The 27,993-nt window shown below is 42.4% G+C and overlaps 1 protein-coding gene and 1 long non-coding RNA gene across 2 annotated transcripts; one reads left to right on the top strand and one right to left on the bottom strand.

Annotated features, from left to right (window-relative positions):
- Window positions 1-34: 34 nt before the first annotated feature.
- On the bottom strand, window positions 35-20,997 carry ACADM (acyl-CoA dehydrogenase medium chain). Its single transcript, XM_077333303.1, has 13 exons — window positions 20,909-20,997; window positions 16,805-17,005; window positions 7,102-7,198; window positions 5,738-5,835; window positions 5,566-5,635; window positions 5,089-5,189; window positions 4,929-5,009; window positions 4,075-4,205; window positions 3,738-3,846; window positions 3,099-3,239; window positions 2,923-3,018; window positions 2,262-2,510; window positions 35-1,244 (listed from the first exon to the last, which is right to left on the bottom strand). The coding sequence occupies exons 1-13, from the start codon at window positions 20,984-20,986 to the stop codon at window positions 1,173-1,175; spliced, it is 1,524 nt and encodes a 507-aa protein (XP_077189418.1). The 5' UTR covers window positions 20,987-20,997; the 3' UTR covers window positions 35-1,172.
- Window positions 16,920-27,971, top strand: LOC143835522 (uncharacterized). The gene is made up of 3 exons (XR_013230186.1): window positions 16,920-17,008; window positions 20,675-20,762; window positions 25,022-27,971. It is a non-coding gene; the product is annotated as an uncharacterized LOC143835522 (long non-coding RNA).
- Window positions 27,972-27,993: the final 22 nt, after the last annotated feature.

Consider the following 27,993-nt stretch of genomic DNA (forward strand, 5'->3'; position numbering starts at 1 on the left):
GTAAAACAAATCAATAAAAGTCACAGTATAAAAGTTGGAAATTAAATATTGTAGTTTTGAGTTTATTTTAATTTTGACTATAGGCAAAGTAGTTTTAGTATTCTTAACATGGGTAAAAATCTTGCATTGTATGGCAGCATGCATCATATCTACATGCAGTAAACATCAATTTAATAAGATTACTAAAACAAAATGCAAAGGCACAGTGACATTGAAGAGATATGCTCTAATAAATAACTTCTAAACTGGTGTTGAGGTATTATTTCATAACATACAAAAGTTCTTTGCAAAAACTGTCAATAATCACAAGACTAGATTACACTGGATATATTAATGGGGTCATCAAATGAAGATCTTAGTTTCTGGAAAGCTGTAATTTCTTAGTATCAAGCAAAAAGATGGTTTATCATATGATAATGGATTCAAATGGTTAATTCAAGTAGAAAAGCAGGGTTTATTTTAGAAAGTAAATTCCACATTATCCTTTATATGCTGCAAAATCTTACTGCGATTTTAAATGGTTGTTGCATGAATTATCTATATGACAGAGGGACAGTAAGGATAATCTGAATGTGTACAAATAATTTTGTATGATACAGAACTCTGAGCATGTTAAAAGTAGGCATATTAGCATGTGTTTGTACTGCCATATGGACAAGAATCAGTGATAACAATGTGATATAATGGTGCAAATATTCCTGTTCCACAAAAAAGATTAACTTGATAGAAATGTTCCAAATTATATGGTGGTAGAGCTGGGACCCTAAATTACTTACACTGACATCACTCTTAACCCTATACATATGAATATTCAATTATTAAAACCCAGGCAATTGCAAACTGTTTGCCAAAGGGGGGGACTTTGGAGGACAGACTTAACCCTTAGGCAGAAATTAAGGCACAGAGTTTATCTACTTATTCTATATTTCAGGATATCTTCAAGTAACAATTCCAAGAATTAACTGACCAGTTTGCCTTTATATGTTGCATATAAACAGATCTGCAGCTGGAAAAAATCCCTACTGCCTTTTTACAGCTTCTGCACATCTTCTTTCAATATCAAAAGTGGTCTAGCTAAAAAACAATACAATCATTTATGGATTTGGATTAATGCATGCCAGTAAGTAAACCCTTTGAAGTGTAATTGACGCCGATTCCATTCCAGTATTCTTTCATTCTTTAAACTTCCCGATATGTTCACGAGCTATAATCAACCTTTGAATCTGAGCAGTTCCTTCATATATCTGGAAAGGAAGAAGTATATTACTAATAAACACTATGTCTGAAATGTATTTTTGTGCAACAATTTGTGTGGTAGGGATGTGTAACTGGGATAAGTTGTTTTCTCACTGAGACTAGAATTTCATTTGGCCGTATTATTATCTTTGAACATCAGATACAAATAGCATATCACAGTATTTTTAAAAACCCATTCCTAAATTGCAATGAGTTTGCTATGTGGCTGGCTGCTGATTAAGAAACAGATGTCCAACGCTCTCTACTGGAGAAAGAAGCAGAATTTTCAGCCAGCATTTTTATTGGGTTAAAAAGGTACCCTATGGGTAGTCTTCACAGTGAACAGACTTCAGATAAATAACTGGATGGGAATTGCTACCTGTTATGATGATTTTAAAATATAAGTGATTTTTACATATTTTGAATATATTTCAAATTGATGAAAGTTATAAGCATATTAGAGAGCCTCTTGTAGCACAGAGTGGTAAGCAGCAGAAATGCTGTCTGAAGCGATGTCCATGAGGTTGGGAGTTTGATCTCAGCAGCCAGCTCAAGGTTGACTCAGCCTTCCATCGTTCCGAGGTCGGTAAATGAGTACCCAGCTTGCTGGGAGGGTAAACTGGGGAAGGCATTGGCAAGGCCACCCTATATTGAGTCTGCCAAGAAAACGCTGGAGGGCGTCACCCCAAGGATCAGACATGACTCAGTGCTTGCACAGGGGATACCTTTACCTTATTTGCATATTATATTAAAAATATTTTAAATGCTACTTGATAAACTTACAGATGACTACTGCAGCAGTCTTGTGGACTCTTGCTTGGAAGTAAATAGTATTGCCGAACTTTGGCCTTGTCTTTTGAGTTGATTTACGCCATGCTGCATCGCTGACATGTTAAGCATGCTTAACATGTAATTCCCATTAGATTATCAAGTAAAGATGGTTAGGCTCAATCCTTTCTTCATGTTAAACTTGCTATTTTGTTACACAGGTGACCTCAAAAGTAGTGTTCACATGCACTATTTACCTGATATATTTTGGCATCTCTCATTAGCTTTTCTACTGGATATTCACTATTGAATCCATTTCCTCCAAATATCTGGACAGCATCAGAAGCTACTTGATTTGCAATGTCTCCAGCATACCCCTTTGCTATAGATGCGTAATAAGTATTTCTACGACCAGCGTCTACCTCCCATGCAGCTCTTTGGTAAGCCAGACGAGCAAGCTCCACTTTCATTGTCATTTCAGCCAGCATAAAGGACACTGCTTGGTGCTATGGTTGTGGAAGACAAAGATAAACATTGACAAGTTAACTTCCATGTATGATACAGAAAATGAAAGGACAGCAAGCACTATCACACATCAAAACATTTAGTGACATCTTTAGTGTTTTGTAGAACAGAAGAGCATGGGGATGCGGACAACAGCTAAAGCTCCAATACAAAGCCCAAGCTGTGGCCATCCATGGCATGCATTGCAAGATTTGGGGGAGAATTTCCATATTATAGTTTTCTATGTTATTTTATGTTATGTTTGCTTATTCATTTACTTCATGAGTACACATTTCATTTTCACATGCTTTTGGACTTTCACCCTGCCAAATCACAAGTCTGAAGTCTACAATCACTTTATATAAATACACAAGCAGAAAACTACATTGTCTTAATGACTGGAGATTCACATACCTCTGCAAGTAGTTTTCCAAAGGTTTTTCGTTCCATAGCATATTTTGTAGCTTCATCCAAAGCTCTCTGTGCTAGTCCTACAGCACCAGCTGCTACCTATGGATTTAGTGATAGGCATAATAAATATGGAACTCTACAGTTAAATTTTTAGAAATTTGCAAGTTTTAGATACTTACAGGAGGCCTGGTTTTATCAAATGCTCCCATGGCAATTTTGAAGCCAGCTCCTTCACCAATAAGTACATTCTCTTTAGGTACTCTTACATCCTCAAAAACAATCCCTCTTGTATCTGAGCACCGTTGACCCATATTAAGCTCCTGAAAAATGAAAGATGTTGTTAGCTATTAAGACAACAACAGCTTAACTAACTACCAGTGTAAGAGGTCCAATTTGGAAAAAGCTAGCTATACCAACAAAACACTCATGTACATAAGAGGATAAATACATAACAAAAGATGGCTTTGAAGGGTTATATATTTTCATAGCAATTCTAAACAGAGTTAAATGCCTTGTGACTGTAATTGTGAGGGAATTTATTTCAATGTTTTTACTTCCAAATACATTTGTTAAAGACTGCACTCTAAAAGACAGAAGAGTATCAGGTAAAATTGTTCTGTAGGAGGCAAGCAGAATCAGTCTTTGAGGGCCTCAGTGCTTATATTCAAGATCATAATAGTTTAAGACAGCTATCATGTCAAATTCTGAACAACAATGTCTCAGTTTCACAAATGAAAACTGGACTTGGTTTCCTATATGGCATATCAGTAAATGCTAAATGGAACAAAGATTCAAATATGAATGTGTATCATCTCCACCTTTCTTCCAATCTGTACTCCTGGGCTGTCTGTTTCCACAATAAATCCAGTAAAGGCCTTGTTTGCAGGAGCCTTAGGATCAGGATCAGTACGAGCTAATAAAAAATACCTTAATACACACAAAGAAACAAGAGCAAGTTACGTTTTTTTTTCATGCCAACAAATGCTTACAGTAAACTTTTAACTGCTAATTTAACACTTGCTGAGCATTTTAAAGGGCCCCAACTTTTTAAAAGCAATACCCTGAACAGTGTGTTGAGAATTTGCTTTTACAAGTATAGATCTATTTTAATATGCAATGTAGAAAGTAATGCCAGATTAGTTACAGATACTGTACCAGTTAGCTTTGCCACCATTGGTGATCCACATTTTTTGACCATTGATGATATATTCATCTCCCTTCTTTTCAGCTTTCGTTTTCAAACCTGCTACATCAGAGCCTGCTCCAGGTTCAGTTACACAGTAGGCCTAGGAGAAAAAAAAACATTATATATAATACAGAATCAAAGTTAGTGTAACTAAAATAATACTACAAATTAATGCACAGTTGACAGATTACATGTGATGGCTAAAATTCTGGACACATGAGGACCCAATACAGAAATGCTTTCTGGGCACAGTGAAAAATATTTGCCACTCATTTCAGTGAAGGGAACCTCCGGAGAAAGGTGGGGTATAAATACAAAAATAAAAATATATTTATAAAATTTATGTGCTCATTCCTTCTAGTGTGCTGACAGATGCTCTACATAAAGTAAGCATGACTACTGGGTTTGTAAAAACAAATATTTTTAGATGTGACAAACGGGAATTAAATGAATACTTTTGGAGGGACTCTTATATTGCCATATTTGTTGCTTACACATTATAAGTATACAGGCCTATGATATTTTAGTTCTTACTGTGTCAATAAAAAAAATCCAAACTTTATATATGTGCTGATGGGTTCCAAACTGGAAGAGACTGGTGAAGAATATCTTGGAGTTTTGGCAGACAGCATGAAGAAAAAAAATGCAGAGGTGGATAAAGTCTAGAAGTGGGCCACCAAGAAGATTAAGAGGTTGGAACCACCTCTCCCATAAGGAAAGGTTTAATCATCTAGGACTTTGCAGTTTTCAAAACAAAAACTAAGGGCCAAGATTTTCTCCAAAGTTAGCAATATAAAATTATACATATAGTGAAAGCACTCACACACATCATGGGTTCCTCAGTCATTCTCCCCAGGTATTTTTTCTGCTGTTGTTCATTTCCTGCAACGATGACTGGCATTTGCTACAATAAATGTTTTATTCATTTAGTATATAAGAAGTAATTTTCGTAACGAAGCACTACTACATAAAAAAATACTTACACCCAGGGAATTTGCTTCGATAGCAGTTTGTACTCCTGTGCATCCATAAGCTAATTCTTCAGTAATAAGGCAGGCATCAAAGATGCCAAGGCCAAGGCCACCTATGATGAAGCATTAATTTTATAAAAAGCTTACAGAAATTCATAGTAACAAATGCACTTTCAGTGTCAACCAATGAAGATCTGTTTCGGTGAAACAGGAGTATCTCTGTGTAGAAGTGCACTGTTAATTATTTCTATATCCTGTTTTAATGCCTGACATACACCCCATTTGAGTTCAACTTATTCTGTACGTTCCATTTAAAAAGTGCAAACACGACTCAGTATTAGGATGTAAATACACAAGACTTTATCTTATCATTCCGCTAGATATTATTCCTGTCTTAAGTTTTAGAAAACATTTTATTATAAAATCCGTTGTGTCTTTGTCTTCTATAAAAACTACCCCATTTTACAGCTTAAAGAATAGTTCACTCACCACAGCTCTCTGGTATATGGGAATTTATTAAGCCGAGCTCCCATGCCCTTTTTATGAGGGGAACAGGATACTAAAAAGAGGAGAAAATATTTTATGTCTGGCTTCACTAAGTAAGTCTCAATAAAACACAGAACGTTAAACAAGGTCTTTCTCCAGTATATGGCAAGCCTACCTCTCCAGTTCTGTCATAATGAGCAGCAACAGGCAAGATTTCCTCTCTAGCAAATTTACGAGCTGTAGCCTGAAATTCTTTCTGTTCTTCAGTCAGTTCTAGAAAACATATTATTTAAGTGGAAATCTGTAGCATAGCTATTATCTGATCTTCAAATAATATAGCCAGAATTTTTATTCTCAAGCAGAAAACCCAAACATTTTTCTAACACTGTTTCATTGGTACTTCCACAGACCAGGATGCAGGAAAACAAAAAAAAAATTACAGAATGATCAATGTAGTCTTCAAAGGCAGAAAGGGCTATGAAACACCACCAGTTGAAAGAGCACTATAATGAAAGGAATGGGGAGCAGAGGAAATCTAGACCAAGGTTATGAGAAATATTGACCTTTGTTTGTTTTGTTTGTTTATTTATATTTCCCATGACTCCTGAGGTCAGCTAATGGTGGGTCAAAAAGTCCATAAAACCGTTTAAAAACCCCATAACAGGACATAAAACCCCTTACAATCATAACAATTCAATAAGATAACATGGCGAAAAATATAACCCTACCCCCCCACACACACTAACTACTCAAGGGGATGGCAGGAAGGAGGTCTGAATAGTTGAGTGTAAAATAGTATCAGATGTTAGTAGCACTAAGCAATAAGATGGAACATAACATAAAATTGAACAGCATAGAGTAGAAAAGGGGGACCTCTCGATCTTGCGCACCGACCCCAGCCTCAACCATAGACCTGGCGGAAGAGCTCCATTTTGCAGGCCCGGTGGAATGCTGAAATATCCCGCAGGGCCCTTGGCTCTCCTGGGAGCTCATTCCATCTGGATGGGGCCAGGACCGAAAAGGCCCTGGTTGAGGACTGTTGATTATTCTCTTAAAAAAGCAGATCTGTAAGTGAAGAAAACTGCATATTCGGCTTTTCATGTTTCATTTCTTTGAAGAAGATGAAAATTAGACAAGTACAACTTTAACAAGGGTATGTGAATAAGATCTGGCCTTGCCTTCCCTGAAATTTTTATATATTTTATGCTGCCTTTTCCTAAAACCAAACTTGTCTTTAATAGTTGTGAATGAAAGGAAAGCAGGTGTTAGGGAAAAAGGCACTTGGTACCATGCCTTGTATATTTTTCTCCCACAGAGCAAACATGAGCTTGGGGAAAGAAACTGTGTAGGTGCAATGCGCCCAGCTCACATGCCACTTACTCCTACTCCTCACCTTGGCAGTATTCAGAAGGGGAAATCCAGTTATGAATTTACTCACATAATTTGTTCAAGACACTAATTCAGAGAACTTTCTTTAGCTATATGGAAAAACTTACATGACATAATATCAAACTATATGGAATATTTTCCAGTACTTACCAAAACTAAATCCAGCTGCAGATTTGCTTTTTGATGCTGCTGCAGTGACTTGGCTAGACTGTGCTCTCCAACCACATGTAGCAGTACTTCGTATTGCCTGTAATTTTAATTTGAAAATTGAATGCATGTGGAAGAAGCCTCCAACACATTTTCAAAATTTAATGAGAAATCACAATACATCCACATGGTTAAATAACCTTCTATATAGAGTGCATACATTTGTATCCAAGAGCTCAATGTCTTTTGGATCATCAGTCACGAGTGTGGAGAACAACAGGCTTTCATGATTATTCTGGGTCAAGGTCATATGATTCTAAATACAAAGGATGCCTCTAAGGAAGAGCTTGATAAGTTTGTCTTTCCTTACTGTGGTTGTGCTTATCCTGGGTGTTTCCCTTTTGTTCTACTAGAACTCAGGGGTTTCCCCTCCCCCAATTATGACATAGTTTTGTTGATCTCTCGCTATAGGAGATTACATGGTTTGGGCCTTTCACACTGGGACTAAGGCAGATAACTTTTCAGTCAATCAGTAAGTGGATTATAAAATATGATAACATCGAGAGACGACTGAAGATGGCGCCATAAGGAAGCTGGACTTCTGTTCAGCTCTTAAGCCATGCCGAGGGTCAGGAGCTTCTGCACCTGGCTGACCTGAGCAGATACGCAAATCTGCTCACCGGTCGCCCCAGGAACCGGGAACGGCATCCTGAGGGTCCTACAGATCCGTGGGGAGATACCGAACTCCCCGGATTAATAGCGGCCTGAGCTCAAGGTCACGATGGCGTCTTTGTCACAAACAACTTTACAAGCTTGAAACGACCAGCTGACCTTACATTCTTCCCAGACCATCATTTACCAGATCGACAGGAGCAGAAGCTGACAGAAGCTGAAATCTGTAACAGTAAGAATTGAAAGCTTTCTGGCTTTTCTCTCTCTTCTCCCACAAGCTCTTCCCTCCCCTCCCCCTCAACCAATTCACAAGCGAATTCCTTCTTTCGCCGAGTGAGAGACTCCCAGCTAATTATACCCATTAACCAAACAAAGAGAGTGTTTTGAAGATTTATTGGTGAAAGTTCAGTGGGGGAATTTGACTTGATACGGAGATCGACAAACTGATAATTTGGGATCGCTCGTGCTCCCGCGAGACCTCACGAGACTTTCTGTTTATAGTTTGTGACTGCCTAGAACTATGGAAGAACTAACTAAGGCACAGCTTTTCCATTTGTTATGCAAAGGAAACTCAAAGATACTGAAAGCAGTCAATAAGCTGGAAAAGGAAATTCGTGGGACTAAGGGGGAGCTTTTGGATGGAGTCTATGGTCCGGAGAGACCAGCTGATGACGTAGCTCAGCTAACAACAAATCAAGTGAAACTTCAATGTCTGGAAGTTAATCAACTGGAGGGAGAGAGTGCCAGAGATGTAAAAACTCAAAGTACCTTTGAAGAACCTGGGAAAACAGATTCAAGGAAGGAAAGCACCGAAAACCTGGAAGTCTATTCAGAGCAGGAAATGATTTGGATCAGCAAAATAAAAAGAGTCTATTCAAAAGCGACAGCAACTAGGAAGCTATCAGGAGATATCCCTGTGCGACCAGAGGAAGAGATCCAGATTGACAAAGGATTCAGAGCCTCCTCAAAGGCGACTACAAGCAAGAATCAAGTAAGAGATTTCTTTGGCCCTGACAGAAGGACAATCAGAAACACTCTACTATGGAAAAAAGCACAATTTCATTTTCTGCGTCCACCCGAAAGATGAGTAGAACAATGAAGTATTTTCCTGGCTTCCTGGGAAAGACAGTAGCAGTAATCTTTAGGACAGATCCAATATATGAAGGGAACTGACTTTATATCATCTAAGACAATAATAGAATATATCCTTATAATAGATTATACCCTCCTATGTATCAACAACTAATTTGTTAAGAAAGATGGTAATAACTCCTAGATCAGGATTAATATGCGATGGGAATTGAATATGTATGTCAATATGAATGCTAAAAAAGGAGGACAAACCATATTTTATAGGTATTAACAAGACGGCAGTAGTAATTCTTGGGTCAGGGCCAATTTATGAAGGAGACTGACCTAATATCATTTAAGATAATAACAGAATGTATTCTTATAACAGATCATTCATATGAATTAACAATCACTTGGCTAAGAAAAATGGTAAAAACTTCTAGATTAGGAATAATATGTGATGGGAACTGAATATCTATGTTAAAAGAGATGGCAAACCATATCAGCTGGTCGCTTTTTCTTCACAATTTTTCTGTAAATGCTTTATAATAATAAACAATAAAATTATAAAAAAAATATATGATAACATCAGTCAATCAACTATACTACAAACGTAGCATAAGAACTGTATTGTAAAATGAGCTACTAGCTTCAGAGTAACAGACTATCCAACAGAGAATATCAAAGTCCACCGAGTAAAAAGAAAATTCCAAAAGTAGTGACATTTCTGAACCAGATACAAGATAAGCCTTGCGTAAACCTTGACTGCAAATGCACTCTTTTAACATACCACATATAACTAACTAAAAGACTGTGATGCTTTGGTTAACAACAATAGTAAACACTTCTGCTTTTCACTTTTATATCAAGTGTCCTGTTTATTCCTGATTTTCCCTTGATATTTACTAACAGAAACATTTGTTCATAGCGGTGTTCACACTGGTACATAGGAAATTTCATTATTCTCAGAACATAGTTTTTACATGGAACTACTCTATAATGAGAGCGTATAACCTGCTATACTCAGTTTGTTAAATAGAATATTTTTATGCAAGAGCAAATTCTCCCAACATAATGCCTTTGGAAACATCCAAGTGGGCAGCCGTGTTGGTCTGAAGTAGCACAACAAAATCAGAGTCCAGAAGGCTGCCTCGAGCCTTCGGGGGGAGGCGGGGTATAAATACAACAACAACAACAACAACAACAACACCTTTAAGACCAACAAAGAATTATTCAAGATGTGAACTTTCAAGTGCATGCACTCGAAAGCTCACGCATTGAATAAATCTGTGTTGGTCTCAAATGCCAAACAAATGGGAGAGGAATGGGAAGGCGACTGTAAGCCGCTTTGAGCCTCCTTCGGGTAGGGAAAAGCAGCATATAAGAACCAACTCTTCTTCTTAATGGCAACTAAAATTTATCAAAGTGGTTCAACCATAACATGTTGTCACCAATATTATTATTTACTTATTTAAATAGCATTTGTCCTAAATGCACAATTCTCTTTACAAAGTATCTCAACATTTCTTCCAAAAGCCCATTTCACCTTCCCGCCACCAACATTATTAATGGGAATCAATACATGTAGAAGTAGGAAGAATTATTGAAGCAATGAGTCTATGGTGATCCAGATAAGACAATACAAAGAAACACTTTGAGGAAGGATTAAATGAAAGTGATTAATTGTTTATAGAAACACTAGTAGTAGAGCCTGCTGAAACCAAAATTCAGCGGGCGCTAGGGGCCTGGGGAGCTTTTTCCTCCCCCCCCCCATCTGGAAAAAAGCTATCCAGGCCCCTTTTTTCCTCCCCCCCCCGATCTTGAAAAAAGCTCTCCAGGCCCCGGGGAAGGCGATGCGCGGCTCGCGGGGCCACGGTTCGCCTTCCCCGGGGCTTGGGAAGCTTTCTTCCTCCTCTCCCCCCCGATCTGGAAAAAAGCTCTCCTGGCCCCGAGGAAGGCGATCCGCGGCTCTGCGAGCCGGCCAGCAGCCTCCCCGGGGTCTGGGGAGCCATTGTCGGGTAGAAGGCGGGGGACAGAGAGCATACCTTTGCTCTCGGCGGCCAGCAAAGCAATGGCCGCCGGGAGCGAAGGTAAGCTCTGGTGTGGGGTAGGGCGGGTTGGGAGGCGCGAATTGGTTGTAGTCCGGGAAAACAGCCAATTGGCAGTTTTGGCAGTTTAGGGCTGGACTGACAAGCAGAGGGCCCAATCGGGAGGCGCTTTGCGCCTCCCGATTGGGCCCTCTGCTTGTCAGTCCAGGGGAAGGGGCCTATCGGCACCCTTCCTCATCCCGAACAGGGCCTGCCCTCGGGGCCCTTACTGTTTTATTGCTTCCGCTCCACCAGGAGCGGTTAAAGATATGACACTGTGTGAGGTATTAATAATAATCTAAGTATATTGTATTACAACTGGGGAGCTGGAGGAATTTTTAAAAAAAAAACATACAAATAGAAATGGCCATAACTGTTAACTGTACTCAGATTGAATTATGACAGCACTTTGTCTAATATTTATTTAATTTAATGTGTTTATTTAGAAAAATTTTATGCCTCCTCACCAGAGAACCTGCTTGAGGCAGCATACAAAATAAAACTTAATTGAAGACTTAATTGAAGTCTAGAATTAAAATAAAGCCAGCCAGAACAGAAAACTTAGATAACTAAACAATTTAAAATGAGACTGAAATGGTATAAAATAGTATTAAAAGATTCATTAAAAGAAATATATTGACGTCGCACCAAGAATAGAGCAAAGTAGGCCGTAAGAGGAAGGGCATTCCATAAATGGGTGCCACTATTGAAAAAGCCATCTTTAGTTGCTACTCCTCTCATGAAGCACAAAACTAATGAGGCAGGTGGACAATATGGAAGGATGTGGTCCTTCAAGTACCCTATCCAAAGTAATTTTGCAGCCACTTAGTTCCTTACCGGGACCCAATGGAGAGCACACATTACACCTTTTCTCTCCTAGCTGCACTGGCTACAGATTGGCAACCAAATCAAATATAAGGCCTGCCCTTGTTCCTGACCTGGAAATTACAACTGGTGCAGAATGCAGCTGCAAGGGTCCTCACTAGAACATCTTGAAGGGCCCATATTCAGCCAGTGCTGAGACAACTGCATTGGCTGCCACTTGTGGCCTGGATCGGGTTCAAGGCCCTTCACAGTCTGGGACCCACATATCTTAGGGGCTGCCTATTGCCCTATGCCCCCCACAGGATCTTGTGTTCAGTGGGCAGTAATTTGCTGGTGATTCTGGGTCCCAGGGAAGTTTGGTTGGCCTCGACCAGGGTCAGGGCTTTTTCGGTCCTGGCTCCGACCTGGTGGAATGAGCTCCTGGATGAGCTGAGGGTCCTGTGGAAGCTTTCGGCATTCCTCAAGGCCTGTAAGATGAAGCTTGTCCACCAGGTCTATGGGTGAAGCCAGCCCAGGAAGATCTGATACTCCCCTGGATGAGGGAAGAATGAAGTACAAGACTGGACCCCACCACTAGCCGGCAATCGCCATGGGGGATGGGTTGGTGCTCAGGGCTCCCCCTGTGACCGGTTTTAAGCTTTTAGTACCATGGGATTGTTTTGTTGCTGCCATAGGGGGTTTTAATGGGTGTTTTAATGGGTTAATATTGTATTTTATTGGGGTTTTTAGTGTGACCCGCTGCAAGCCAGTTTACTGAGAGCGGTGGGATATAAATTGCAACATAAATAAGCTTCTGACTCTTTTAAAGCTCTAAATAGTCTGGATTTCTACAGGATAGTATCTACAGGATTTCCTTTTTCCTTATGCTCCCCTCCCCAAAGATCATTAAGATCAAGCATTTAAAATCTGCTTAGGGTTCCTAGCCTCAGAGAAGTAATGCAGGCCTCAACTAGGGCCACAGCTTTTTCAGCCTTGGTCATGGCCTGGTAGAATGCTCTCCCTAGTGTAATCAGGGCCCTTTGGGGCCTTAAAATAGTTCCAGAAGGCCTGCAAGACAGAGGTATTCCATCAGACCTATGGCAGAGGCCAGGAAGAATATTAGGAAAATGCTGACTTCCCTGCTTGAGAGTCACCTAATCTCTACTGAATAGGTGGTTTAAAGTTTTAAAATTGTTAAAATATATTAATTTAATTGTTTGATTTGTTATACATTTACTATATTTATATCGTTTTATTCTGATGTTACCCATCCTGAGTCAGCAGAGAAGGCTGGGATATAAAAACAAACTAACAACAACAACAACAATAATGCAGAGGCAGGTAACGGCAAGCCACATTTGAACTCTCTTGCCTTGAAAACTATACAAGTTTGCCATAAGTCAACTGTGACTTGATGGCACAACCACAGGAAAGGCCATAAAAGTTTAGGATGTAAAGCTTGTTATGATTGCAGAAAGATGCAGGGCAGCACACATGGGAATTCTAACCCAATGTGATGGGTCAAGGAAAAATCCTTGAAAGAACTGAAAAGTTTAGTATATACCGTGAAAGGCACACAAGGCAATGAAAGGGGAAAATGAAATGAAGGCTGCATCAAGCAGCCTGTTTTAAAGTTCCAGCCTGGCTTTTGTCCATTCCTTGAAAGGACAAGGTACATACAGTGTACCTTGGAATGAGATTGAATGAATCGGCTTCATTTAATATGTAAAATCACAGTGTTTATTAATACAGAAGAAGGGTGTGTGAGGCTGCTACCACATACATACATATGGTCTCCTCTTTCATCTCCTCAAACTGTTGACAGTGAGGAAAGGATGGCATTGAATAGTGGCAACCCACTGTGAGCAGTAGAAGGGAAGAGGATATTCTTCTTTCACATATTCAGATCCTCCACTGCCTCTGATACTTTCAAGAAAAGAAAGGGGTGGGGTACAGCATCACAGACCCTACAAACAAACGATTTCTCATGGTATGGCACATTTAAGACATGAAAACAACACTTAAAATAGAAAAGACAAAACAACCAAAGAGGGCCAATAGTTAATGCAGGGGTGTCAAACAAAAAAGTCTTAATCTACTGGAGGAATACAACAATAGCAGAAAATAGATATCTCTTGGACAAAAGTTCAAAAGTTTCAGTCACACAACCAAGAAGGCCCTTTCTTGAGTTGCCACACATGTAGCCTCAGTAGGCAAGGGCACTCAAAGGAAGCCCTCCAAAGATGACCTATGTGAATAAAGGTAAAGGTATCCCCTGTGCAAGCACTGGGTCATGTCTGACCCTTGGGGTGACGCCCTCTAATGTTTTCAGGGCAGACTCAATACGGGGTGGTTTGCCAGTGCCTTCCCCAGTCATTACCGTTTACCCACCGGCAAGCTGGGTACTCATTTTACCGACCTTGAAAGGATGGAAAGCTGAGTCAACCTTGAGCCGGCTGCTGGGATTTGAACAGACAAGCCTATGTGAATAGGTAGGTTTATATGGGATGAAGTGGTCCTTCAGGTATTCTGTCTTTAAAAGTCAATATGAACATCCTGAATTGAGCGGGGAAGAAAACTGGAAGCATGTGTAGATAGTATGGTTTTGTCAATGAATAGCTGTGTGACATAGAGTTTGTGCTTTTCATTTCAATTAAAGGCTGTTTCTAATTAAAAAGCATTTCAGGCAATGGTGTCTGAGACTTTAAAATGCTGTGGCCATTATAGGATAGATGGAATTGGTCAGCTTAAGTTTTATATGCAAAACTGTGTCCTGTCTTACTGCAGTTTGAATCCAGAACCTCTTTGAGCAACAAAATGAATTAACGTTAAAATACAAATCCTTATGCATTTTGTGAAACAGCCCTGGGGGAAGAGAGTGTCCTGGCTGACTGAGTTGGGAATAGGGCCAATCAGAGTGCAGCCAGCAAAGCTGGCCACACCCTGATTGGCCATGCACATACAGCTCCCTCCCTCCCTCCCTGGACGCTAGTCACTTTGCTCTCAGACGCTGCAGAAGCCAGCATGTGTGAGAGAGAGACACAGAGAGCCCAGCCAAACCGCAAACCAGCCCTGAATACCTGCTATGGCTCCTGGTGCGAGGGAGATGCAGACAGAGAGAGTTGCACAAATGAGCCCTCATTCCCTGCTACAAACAGTCCTGATTACCTCCTATGGCTCCTGCTGTGATGGAGAGGGAGAGAGAGATCTGCACCTGCCGGTGTCCCCTGGGTCCTAGCTCCCATTACATTCCTGGTTGCAATGGGCTTTCTTGCTAGTATATTCATTATAAAAAATGCATATTCATAGATCATAGAATCATAGAACCATAGAGTTGGAAGGGGCCATACAGGCCATCTAGTCCAACCCCCTGCTCAACGCAGGATTAGCCCTAGCATCTTAAAGCATCCAAGAAAAGTGTGTATCCAACCTTTGCTTGAAGACTGCCAGTGAGGGGGAGCTCACCACCTCCTTAGGCAGCCTATTCCACTGCTGAACTACTCTGACTGTGAAATTTTTTCCCTGATATCTAGCCTATATCGTTGTACTTGAAGTTTAAACCCATTACTGCGTGTCCTCTCCTCTGCAGCCAACAGAAACAGCATCCTGCCCTCCTCCACGTGACAACCTTTCAAATACTTAAAGAGGGCTATCATGTCCCCTCTCAACCTCCTTTTCTCCAGGCTGAACATTCCCAAGTCCCTCAACCTATCTTCATAGGGCTTGGTCCCTTGGCCCCAGATCATCTTTGTTGCTCTCCTCTGTACCCTTTCAATTTTATCTACGTTAACATTAGTAACATTAAAATGGAAGAAACAGGGTCTCTGCAGTAATGCACGTACAGTCTCAATGGTAGCACATGGTATGACCATAGACCAAACATGGCTCAACCCAGAGAGTCTTCATCAGTGGTCAAATAAAATATATGCACACATATGATACAATATTACAATAAGACTTTTGTTGATGGCGTAGGAATCAAAATGCAAAGCTCCCAATAATATATAATAATTCCAGACATGGAGCTCACAATTAAAAAACACCAAGGTTCTCTGTCAAAGGCCAAGGTTCTATCTTGAGTGTGGATCCTCTCGTATAAGCTAAAAGAACGTGACTTGTATCTCTAGTTGGTTTTTTGTTTCCTTTTGGTTTTTTATCTTACTGTAGTTTGAAACATTTATACCAATATTTGCCAGCCTAACCTATCTTTCAGAGTTGTTTTCACAATAAATGATATGTTCATTTATAAAGAGCAACAGAAAAGATAACTTATAAAAAGAACAGTGTGTTCTTGTATGACCTCACTGACCTTCCTTTCAGTGTGTCTGTATGTTTTGCTGAATTGTTTGTTGTGTTTTATGTGCGTACATTTTAAAATTTGTTTTAATGTTTTAGAAGTTAAAGAACAGCCAGTAGGCTCAACTAGCAATCACGTGAGAAAGGTTAAGCAACTTCTCCTGATCTCCCCCCCCCCCTTATTTACCCTTAAGATGTGTTTTTGTATACATTGTTAGAGAACAGATGCAGCTTGTTCTCACTTTCAAGCTTTTCTTTGCCGGAGCCTACATTTAGGGCTTCACAACAGCTACAACTGGTAGAGCAAGAACGGTACACTCCTTAATCATGCAATGATTAGGAAATTAGAATGCTGGACTAGGACATGAGACTCCTGTGCCTAAATCTACCGCGGCAATGAACCTTGATCCACTCACACTGTCTCGGTCTGAGTTACCCCTCAGGGTTATTATATAAGTAAATATAGGGAAGGAAAAATATTCTTAATTTTGCCGGATGTACAAGTTTCTTGGCGGTCACATGACCTTTGATTTCATGGAAGCACTAAAGACCCCGCCTCCATCCCACGACTTGTCTTATTGCTTCAGGAGCAGAATTATCAAGTCTCTCTGCTACGACTCCTTTCAGGGCATCAGCTCCAGACACGCAGTCCACCGAAAACTGCCGAACCTCCAGTATCTCCGCCGTCCTTTCATCGCTCTAGGCCGATCTGAATGCTCACTGAATGCCTTGCCCCCCTCCTCTCCCGCCCGCCCCGCAAAGTTGGCTCGCCTCACCCGAGCGACTCTCAACGCAGCCATGGCGCGTCTTCCTTTCTTCCCGCCCGAGAGACGTTTGCCAGAAGGTCGGGGTTTGTTCTCCCTGACGCGACCACGTCCCACAGACTGGATTGGACCTTTAGGGCCCGGCTGACGGGAACAGGAGGGCGGGATGGTTAAGTAGGCGCCCAGAGAAACCCTCGCGCCGCACAGCGGCACCTGGTAAGCAAAGCACAACAATTGGAACAGGGCGAAAGCATGTTATTGAACTATCGTACTAAAAATGTGGGTGGACGGGGGAATCACATTTTTAAAATCCTCTATTTTTTTAAAAAGCAAGACTTCTTGTAAATACTAAGGAAGAAGGGGGAGCAGAAATTGTTTTTAATGTGCTGGATTATTATTATTTGTACTTGCGAGTTGTCTTTTCTTCAACTTCGGAAAGTATTCAAGAAACACTCATATTTTAAATGGCTCAAATCAAAGTATCCATTTTTCCGAGAAGAACTGATCTCTATAATCTGGAGATCAGCTGAAATTCCAGAAGATCCCCAGAACCCACCTGAAAGCTGGCATCCCTGCCTTGAGTCGAGTGGATCGATATAAGATGTTATAAGGCATGTTCTTACAGCACAGTCTTATTCAGTAATTGTTCCCTCTGTGATAAATGGATGCTGTTCCAAATTAAGTATACATCAAATAGCTTCTGTAATATTATTTTTATTCGTAATTATTTGCCTCTTTCTACTCTACTAATAACTATTATATGTTGTACACAAACAGCAAGGGAAGGTGTTCAGTTCAAAGATCTACTTTCTATCAAATATAGTTAAGTTTACTGCTTTCTAGAAGCTTCTTGCTTTTTATTGGAGCCCCTAACTACTATTGTGAAGCTGGACTGAAGGTACCATTCAACAGGTTTAGCAGTTTATATTGGCAGGTGCCTGCCTTATTTTGATAGTACCTACCTGCTATGGCTCCTGGTGTGAGGGAGAGGCAGACAGAGAGAGGCAGACAAATGCTGCTATTAACATATTCCTGAATCATGAGGGTGCAGCCATATAAATATGTTGTTGCTGTGTGTGTGTGTGTGTGTGTGTTCAAGATGCATAGACTACAGAGTAGGGATTTCCAACCAGAGTCCTTTCCCCTCCTGCTTTAATGGACATGGCCACAAGTTAGGGCCACTTCCATTGCTCCCCCTCTGAAGCATGAGTGAGTTCCCTTATGATTTCTGCACCTGGGAAGGGAATGGAGCCTACATGCTTAAATTGACTCCTGTTTCTCCCCTCAAACAAGAAACTTAAGTTTGGATGGCTGCTGACATCACTAGGCATCACTGGAGCCCCAGGTCCTAAAGACTGCCCTCTGAAGTTGCCATTTTCACCATGGAATTGTAATTCTGGGGCATCTTCAGGCCCTATCAGGAGGCGGGAAACCCTAAGTCTTGCTATAAAATAATGGCAATGTGGGCTTCCTGAAAGGTGGTAGTGTTAGTCATGTGCAATCAGGCAGGGAAGAGGGCAGCTGGCAAACACTTGGCCCCTGCCCCCCCATGGGCAGTCGAAGCATGGAGTGAGTGACTCAGGTAGGAGACAGCAGTTCACAATCACCCCCCCCCCTTTCCCTTCCCTCCTCTTAACTTTCCATGTGACAGACACCACCCCTTCACTTCCTTTTTTTCCTCTTTCAGCATAATAGGTCTGAGCTGCATTTCAATCTGAGCCACTGGGCTTTTGGGGAGTGTTCCATGCACCCTGCAATTATACCAGGCTCCTCCATGCCCAGCCCTTCCCCCTCCTCTCCCTGGGCTTGCTTGCAAAACAAGGCATGGCCTTGGGCCTGAATTTTTAGTATGGGATTGCAAGTAGTAAGCAGGCTACCCCCCCCCAAAAAAAAAAGCCATTTGCTATTCTGGGTGTTTTGTATGTTTCTTGCAGGGTGGGGCTACTTAACTGTGGCATCCTGCAGGGAGCTGTTTCCTTCCCAGCATGAATGAACATCTACATGCACCCCTTGCCCAACTGGTCCATGATTTTGGGCTGGGTTGTTACCAGTACACTGATGACACCCAACTATTTTAGTTGATGGACAGCCATCTGTCTGCATACCCTTATTCTTTGGCTAAGTGCCTGAAAGTTCTTATTCTTTGGCTAAGTACCTGGCTCAAGAGGAGTTGATGGAGTTAAATCCAGGGAAGACTGAGGTCCACTGACTTGGGTCATCATGCTGAAGGAGAAGCAGTGCAACCTCCAGCCCTAGACAGGGTCTGTTTAACACCTGTGGCCACCAATAGGAGCTTGGCTATGATTCTAGATGCCTCCCTGTCTACAGAGGCCCTGCTGTTTGCCAGGCATTCTTCCACCTCATCCAGGTATAACAACTTGTGCCATATCTGTCAGTATCGAATGTAGCTACCATGATCCATGCAACGGTTACCTGCAGACTAGACCTGTGTAACTCACTCAGTCCTGCAAGGCTGTTCTTGAAGCTGATCCAGAAACTCTAGCTGGTCCAGAATACAGCAGTATGTGTCCCTACAAGGACTCAGTGGAGAACATATATTATACAAGTGCTCTACCAGCTGCATTGGCTCAAGATTGGAGACCAAATCAAATTCAAGGTTTTGATTCTTACATTCAGTGACCTAAACAGTCTGAGACCCTTGTATCTATGGGTCCACTTCTTCTGCTTTACCCCCCAAAGAGCACTAAGATCAGGTGCTCAGGGTTCCCTGGCCCCAAAGAAATAAAATTGGCCTTGACCAAGGTCAGAGCTTTTTCAGTCCTTGCCCTGGCCTGGTGGAACACTTTCCCCAGTAAAATCAGGGACCTTTGCAATCTTCAACAATTGTAGAGAGCTTGTTAGACAGAGCTGTTCCACTAGACCTATGGCTGAGGAAAGAAAATTATGAGCAACGAAACTGTTGGCCTACCTGCTTAGAACCCCACTCACAAATTATTAATCCACCTATTAAATTAGCCCCTCTTTCTGTAGTAATGGATTTTATGAGGTGGCTTTTAATTATTTAATTTAAATCTTTATATTAGTTATATATTTATATAAATTATATTATTTTGTATATTTTATATTGTTACCCACCCTGTGCCTTTGGGAAAGGTGAGCTATATCCATCCATCCATGGTTCCTCTATATATTTGTGAAACAGCCTGGGGGGTGGAACATGTCTGCCTGTCCATGTTGGAATAGGGCCAATCAGGATACAGCTGGCTGCACCCTGATTGGCCCTGCCCCTGCAGCTCCCTCCCTCTCTGGACTCTAGCCTCTTTGTTCTCAGACGCACCTCAGTGCCTGGAGCCAGCAGCAGGTAAGGGAGAGGGCCCTGGGCAAAGGGTTGTGATGGAGGGCTTGCTAAGGAGGGCCTCCCAGCCTGCTGGCTGCCTGCTAAGGAGCTCTGTCCTGGGCCTGCTAACAAGCTGGCCAGCCTCCACCCACCCCACTTGATCTGGCTGCAAGGGGGATCCTTTTAAGGCCCGTTCTTAGGAACGGGCTTTGAAGCTAGTATTATTATAAATTATACTTGTGTGCCAAAATTCATGCTCAAAACTGTACTGGTAGTTTATGTACGGGGCAGGTAGTACTGGCCCTAAACTTCCCAATGCATCTTCTTCTGTCAGTAAAGCGTGCCTTCCAGGCTGAATCTTGTCTCTAGCCTTTTGCATAAAGGTCTGTTGCAAAGTGTGCTGAGATGATTCCCTGGCGTTTCCAAAGTGATAAAAGACAAGACTAGAAGCTGTGTGATGCAACAGGGCCTGGAATGAGGCACTTTGGGAAGGACTGGCAGGAATGAGAGAAAAATTGTTGTGGAGCATGTTTTAAATGAGATGTAGTATCAGGTCTTCCCGCCCTCTCTTTTTGTTTCTTCAGATGTGCAAAGAACCACATTTGATTGACACTGAGGTTGCTAGTCAAGGCTGCAAAACAACAGAAGTGACTGGGTGGTTCCCTGAACAAGGTGTGTTGCTTTGCAGAGAGTGAACTGCCCACATATCTTTGGTTTACTCAGTTGAAGTCTCTGCAGCCCTGGTTAGTAGTTGGATGGGAGACCAGGGTTGCTATGCAGAGACAGGCAATGACAAACCACCTCTAAACATCTCTCACCTTGAAAATACTGCAAGGCTGCCATAAGTCAGATGTGGCTTGACAGCACTTTCCACCACACTGAAAAGGAGGGTCCATTTGTCAGGAATCTGAAAATCAAGATCCATATTCTATTTGAATGGAAATTTTTTGTTTGGAATTAGCATTAATATTTATTCTTATATCAGATATTTTCAGGAACAATGTCTTCCTTCTTGCATGTTCTGTAACAGGATCCATAACAGGATTCCATGATGCTGTATTGGAGGCTTCCGATAAACCAGTGACAACTATAAATGAATGGGGGCATTGTCTAGACATCAATGTAGCTCATCAACCAGGGTCACTAATGCTATTTCCATCCCCTAACCAGGCTTAGTCAAATGGAAATTGCCCAATATGAAGGTATCATCCAGAAAAAAATTGGAGTTGTTCTGCCATAATGCTCAGAATCACCTTGTCCCTAAAAATCAAACTTGAAACTGAGCAATAATTTACTACGCCATTCACCCTCTATAATGTTTTCAGCAATGGACAAATAATGGTGCCCTTTAAGTAATGAGGAAAAAACCCTTGAGCCAAAGCACTGTCAATAATGTGTGTCAAAGGTTCATCAATTTTCTCTTCATGAGATTTAAATAAGCATGATCTGAAGAAGGTGAGACTACAGGTGGTACCTTTCACAATGCCAGGAGCCTGTCAACATTTATCAAGGCTAGCAAGTCAAAATGATCTATAAATGGACCAAACCTTGCACCAGTTACCTCCATTATCTCATCTATCACACAAGTTGGGTGTCCAGGTGAGAGCAGATGTGAGATATTTTATCAGCTAAAAATGTAATAGAACTGTCACAGCAAAGTCCTGTGACTCGTCAATAAACACTAAAACACCCTAAACAATCGAGCTGGATGCAAGCTAGCTGACACAATGATAGCAGAGAAGTAACATTTCTTTGCCACTATCAGCACCGCCTCGTGGGTTTTCAAACAAATGTTATAGTAAGCACTGTTAGACTTAACTCAAGTTTTCTGCCAACAGTGCTCTCGATATCCCCCAAACCTCTTCAGCTCACCCTGATCTAAAGTAAACTGGATAGTCAGGGTGGTGTGGTGGTTAAAGTATTGGGCTAGGACAGCTTTTTTCAACAGTTTTACTATGGAGGAGCCTCTGAAATATTTCCCTGAACTGGAAGATGTGTCAGTTGGCAATGCCTCCCTGCCACATGCCTGGAAGTGACATGTCACTGGAAGTAACATCACCCAGACACTCCCACTGGATTTGACCAGACCACTGGAAGTGATATTGCCTGGCTTCTCCCTCTCCTGCTATGTCACCAGAATTGACCTGTCTAATCCCCCCATCCCCATCTACATTTGACTGTTGTGTATTAATGTAATAACTATTGCTAGAGTTGCCAACAACCAGGTGGGGCCTGGAGATCTTCAAGTACAACTTATCTTTAAGTCTTAAAGGCTGTGGGGAAGAACTGAGATGTCAATCCAAATTTTCAACCCAAAACAAAGAAAGGCTCAGTGAGGATTCTTCTTTCTTGAATCATACAGGAACCCTCCTACCTTCTGAGATCTTTCTTTGTTCTTGTCATGTTCTGTGGCAATTCTCTCAAAAAAGGCAAACTCAGAGGTTTTGCTAAAAAAACTCAGTAAGGTAAAGGTAAAGGTATCCCCTGTGCAAGCACCGAGTCATGTCTGACCCTTGGGGTGACGCCCTCTAGCGTTTTCATGGCAGACTCAATACGGGGTGGTTTGCCAGTGCCTTCCCCAGTCATGACCGTTTACCCCCCAGCAGCAAGCTGGGTACTCATTTTACCGACCTCGGAAGGATGGAAGGCTGAGTCAACCTTGAGCCGGCTGCTGGGATCGAACTCCCAACCTCATGAGCAAAGCTTTCAGGCGGCTGCCTTACCACTCTGCGCCACAAGAGGCTCATTAAAAAAAAAAAAAACTCAGTAGTTTATTCAAAAGTGTGCAAATGGAATTTTAAGACTCTTGTGATGCCAAAGACAAAAACAATAGAAATCAAAAAGCCCCCCTCCCGTGCCGAATTCAGTTTTACACAGGATGTGTCTTATCGTCAAAGGATAGTACAGTTTAAAGCTAATACCCCTTGGCTAAAAAGAAACAGCCATGATAGATGACCAGATGGCCTAGAGCAGTGGTCCCCAACTGCCGGGCTGCGGCTCCCTCTCCCGCCCCCCCCCCCCGCAGTGAGAAACTTCCCAGGCCGCAAGCAAATCGGCCAATTAGCTTGCGGCCCGGCAAGCTTCTTTTTGCAGGAGGGGGGGAGAGGGAAGCGTGGCTGCGGCACAAATGCGCATGTGCGGCAGGCCCATACGCGGGCGCAAACATGCATGCGTGGCAATTTCGTGCGTGCATGCACAGAAGCGCTGCGCATGGCACAAATTTGCATGTGCGGACCGGCCACTCATGCACGCATGCGCAAAATTGTTGTGCGTTTGCAGCCGTGCATAGCGCAAACGCGCATGCGCGGCCGAGCATTCGTGGTCGCTGAATCGCCCTCCCACACACACCGGTCCGCAGCCTAAAAAAGGTTGCAGACCACTGGCCTAGAGCATGGGAACAGAAAGGCAGGGGGATGAGCCGAGAAACATCAGGACAAGTCTCTGTGGGGGTTCTGGGACTCTGGTCAGGCAATTTATGGCATGAGCTGGTGGCTACCTGACAGTTCCCCTTCAAAGCAGAAGGCAGCCTCCCTTCCCTGCCCATCCCTCCCTCCCAAGCACTGGCAATCCCAGTGGGCCTCTTCCCTCTCTAAAACTACATTTTCCCACCACACTAGACCAGCAGCTTTTTTCTCTGCAGACTTGGAAGCACTTTGGTGTGCGAAGCAGGGTCTCTTCCCCATTTAGAGAGGTCCACCCCACATATACACATGTAATATAAACTCTCCAAGGAACTGGGGCCAGTGCCCTCAACACTGGGTCAATCCAATACAAAAAAAAAATCATGTACCAGCCACAGATTCACCTCCACCTGTCTATGACCAGAACTACCAAATTGGCCTTTTTCTCCTACCACCTCTGTGTGACTCATCCACACCAGTCTCTTTTCCAAATCTCAGGGCTGCACCCACTAACCACTTCTCTTCTTGCACTTCAGTCCCATTTGAGACAACCTTCCACAAAGGCACACATACATCCAATGCTGCTGAGGTTTAAACTAATACCTAGGACACCCTGGTTCATTATCCCCATTTTGTCCTGGAACTTGCTGGGGGATTTTGGGCCTGTCACATAGTCTGCATGGTTATTGCCAGGATAGAACTTCTGGGAATGTTGAGGACCCCTGCATTATAGACTTCACCGAGAGCACTTTCACAAGTTGCATATCAAAATAAGCATTCAGAATAGCACATTGCAATCCAGTTTCACTCAGACTACAGGGAATCATGTGAAAACTGCCTTGTTAAAAAAGACAGTATACCTTGGAGGGTTATTTGTTTGGAGGGAATTTGTTTTTACATCTTATGCCCTCACAGGACCCTTTGCTCTGCAGGTGCAAACCTGTTGGTTCCCAGCCCAAGGGAGGTATGTCTGGCCTCGACCTGGATTAGAGCCTTTCAGACCTGGCCACAACCTGGTAGAATGGGCTCCCAGAAGTGCTGAGGGCCCTGGAGGAACTTTCGTGGTTCCACAGGGGCTGCAAGATGGAGCTCTTCCACCAGGTATTTGGTTGAGGCCAGAGCAATTAAGATGTATGGACCCTCCCCACTATAGCATCATGCTATTTCCCCACTTATCCTCCCCCCAAAGGCACAGGATGTGGTGGGGGTCTGCTGAGTTTGGATAATGGGTGGGAGGCTGGGGCTGCCACTGTTGTTGTGTTAAAGCTTAAGGTTTTTGATGTTTTATTGTGGGGGTCTTTTATTGTAACCCACCAGGAGTGGGTTACAATAGTGGGTAATGGGTAGTGGGTAATAAATCAAATAATAAACAAATAAATAAATAAATACAAGAGCTTTTCAAACATGCATTTTCCAGTCTGTTCTGACAGCATTTTGTCTCACCAAAAAATGCCACATTTCCCCCCCAAAAAACATGTTAAATTTTAATAATTTAATATTATATTTCTATGTCTTCCTTCTATATCCTAGAATCACAACTGTAGGAAGAGCTGGAAGCCCACAAAATCAACCTCTCCCCCCTCCACAATGCAATGCGTCCAGCCCACAGTAAGGGTGCCAGTGCCGGTTCTGCAGAGACTTCAAGCAAATAAACCAAAGCTATGTGGGTTGTTCACTCTCTGCAATGCAACACTCTGTGTTCATGGAACCACCCAGCCACTTCCCTTTATGTTAATCAAACACGGTTCTTTGCACATCTGAAGAAGCAAGCAGGGAAGCCTGACACTACATCTCCCCTTATCAGTGATAAATATCAGGTCAGCTCTCTCACTCAGAATCAAATCATGAATGGCTGCCACTTTACTTGTAACTGACCAGGTATTTAAAAGCAAGATGCAAATGTCAGTTGTCTCTTCCCCTTGCCTGACCTGTTCTTCACCCACCATCCTGTCTCCTACGCCCTATCGGTCATGGCACCACTCCCTCCCCATTGCATTCCCTCGACATATCCCCAATCAGCAGGTGAGACAAGATAGACAATCAACTTACAGATAACAATCCAGATACTTGGTCACAGCTGGGTAAAAATAAACAGGAGACCAGATCTCACCTGGTACACATATACGTAGACAACCACCTCTCACTGGTTACACAAGACAGAAAGGTCTCTTCTTGTATGCTTATGACACAGCGGTATATTTCTGTCTAAGGCACCTGAGGCTGCTGTTGCTGTCCTGTGCTGGTGTGGAATGTCTGTATTCAAGTTTCTAAGAGTAAACAAGTGAAACTGTTAGGCCTAAAATCTTTGTACAAATGCACAAAAAACAAAATAGCAAAAATTCCAATAATCCAAAATAAGTCAGGCAAAAGAACTTCTGGATGAAAAAAAAGAGAAAAGTTTATTTTGCACAAAATAGAGAAATCAGAACAGCACAGCAAAGATGTCTGAAACTGTGATCTCTGCCTGCCCAGGGCTGGAGAAAAAGTTTTAATAGTTCACATTCCCATACTTTTACAGTATCCATCATTGACTGTTACATGTACAGATGCTAAATATTTAGGATGATACTGGGTTGGTCAAATACCAGATCCATTGTTTGGATTCTGCCCTCTCACTCTGGTATCAGGGATTGGCATCATAACATCATTTCCAAAATAATTCACATGGGAATTGCCCTTGGATGGGCACATCTTTTACCTTCAGTTGGTAACACAATATGAAGGAATAGTGATTTGTCTCCCAGACATTGTATCACTGCTACCAGATTCCACTGGGTAGGCAGTGTACATGGTGTCTCCACTTGTTCACAATGGCACCTCCTGACCTTCTGGATGAACTTTGGTAACTTTGGTGAGCCTGGGCCAGAATACATGCTGGTTATGATTCAGCTTATTATCTGCACGGTGACAATTAGTATTCTTGCTAACTATGGATCTATCTAATTTTCTAATAGGAAATAATTCAACAATTTTTGCAAGGCTAGCTATTCTCAAATATCTTCTCTCAGGCCTATCAAACTGTCCCAGGAGGGAAAGGAAGAGTTCAGAGGTGTCTATGAGGAAATGCACAAGCCAAAAACTGGGGAACAGAGGAAAAGTAGACTAAAGTTAGCTTTCACCATTTCAAAGTTCCAGCAGACTTGAGTCCATTTAATCAGAAGGAATGCCAAGGTAACAATTTAGTCCCATGTTCATAGTTGCTTTTCTTAGTTCTGTAACACTTGTGGAGTCTTTGCTCTTGGGCTATCCAGGGATGGGTCTAGCTCTAGATTAACCACCATTCTTAAGCTATGGGGAAAGCAGGGCCCATGAGAGCATTCACTTCAAACTCACCACAGCTGTTAACGATTCACTATGGGCACCAGAGGACTGACCCAGGAACAAAGGAGGTGGGTATGGCAGCCCCACCTCACCAGGAAAAGTAGGCAGCCAGTGAGGAAGAAGGAGAACCAGCAGCATGGCCAGACAATGGGAATAGGCAGGCTCAGCTGGTGGGTATTTCAACTCAGGCAAGCCTCCTGGGTCAGCCATTTAGGGGCTAGCAGGCAGCCCTAGAGAAAACCTATCACAGCAAGATCTGGGAAGAAGTAAACATATAAGCCATGCTCTGACATGGAAGGCTGTCCAGGAGGCAGGATTTTGGAGGAGGCTGTAGAAGAGGCAGCACAAAATCCAGCCTATATAAAGCCAACCCTACAACAGGCAAGGAAGGAATGACAGGGTCTTGTTCCTAGATCTAGGAACAAGATCTCAGGATCTAGGGGAGCACAGTCTCATTTATCAAATGGTAGATGAACCCACAAGAGGTTCAGCCATACTGGACTTAATATTGACCAACAGGCAAGAGTTCGTGGATGAGGTGAAGGAGGTGGGGACCCTAGGGGGAAGTGACCATGTCCTCATAGAATTCCTTTTGAGATGGGGGGGCAAGGAAGCTTGTAGCCAGATAGGGATGTTGGATTTTTGTAGGGCAAACTCTAATAAACTCAGAGACATGATGAGTGCCATACCATGAACGAGAATGCTGGAAGGGAAGGGAGCATGTGAAGGGTGGGCGCTACTCAAACAAGAGCTATTGCATGCTCAATCCATGACTATCCTAGAAAGGCGAAAACACTGCAGGAGCTCTAAAAAGCCTATTTGGATGAACAGAGAACTTCAAGAGGAACTAAGAAAGAAAAGGGAAATGTTCAGGAAATGGAGGGAAGGACAGAGCTCTAAAGAAGAGTACCTACAGGGCATTGTAGATCAATCATTAGAAAGGCCAAAGCTGAGAGTGAGCTAAGATTGGCCAGGGAAGCCCATTGTAACAAGAAAAGATTTTTCAGTTCTGTGAGGAGCAAACGTCAAGTAAAGGAGGCAATAGGCCCACTCTTGGGAGCAGATGGACAAACTCTAACGGAGGATGCAGAGAAAGCAGAAAGGCTCAGCGCCTATTTTATATTTGAGAACAAGATGCAATTTAATAAAGATAAGTGTACAGTTCTACATCTGGGTCAGAA

The sequence above is a fragment of the Paroedura picta genome, chromosome 4 (assembly GCF_049243985.1).
Source record: "Paroedura picta isolate Pp20150507F chromosome 4, Ppicta_v3.0, whole genome shotgun sequence".
Classification (NCBI taxonomy): domain Eukaryota; kingdom Metazoa; phylum Chordata; class Lepidosauria; order Squamata; family Gekkonidae; genus Paroedura; species Paroedura picta.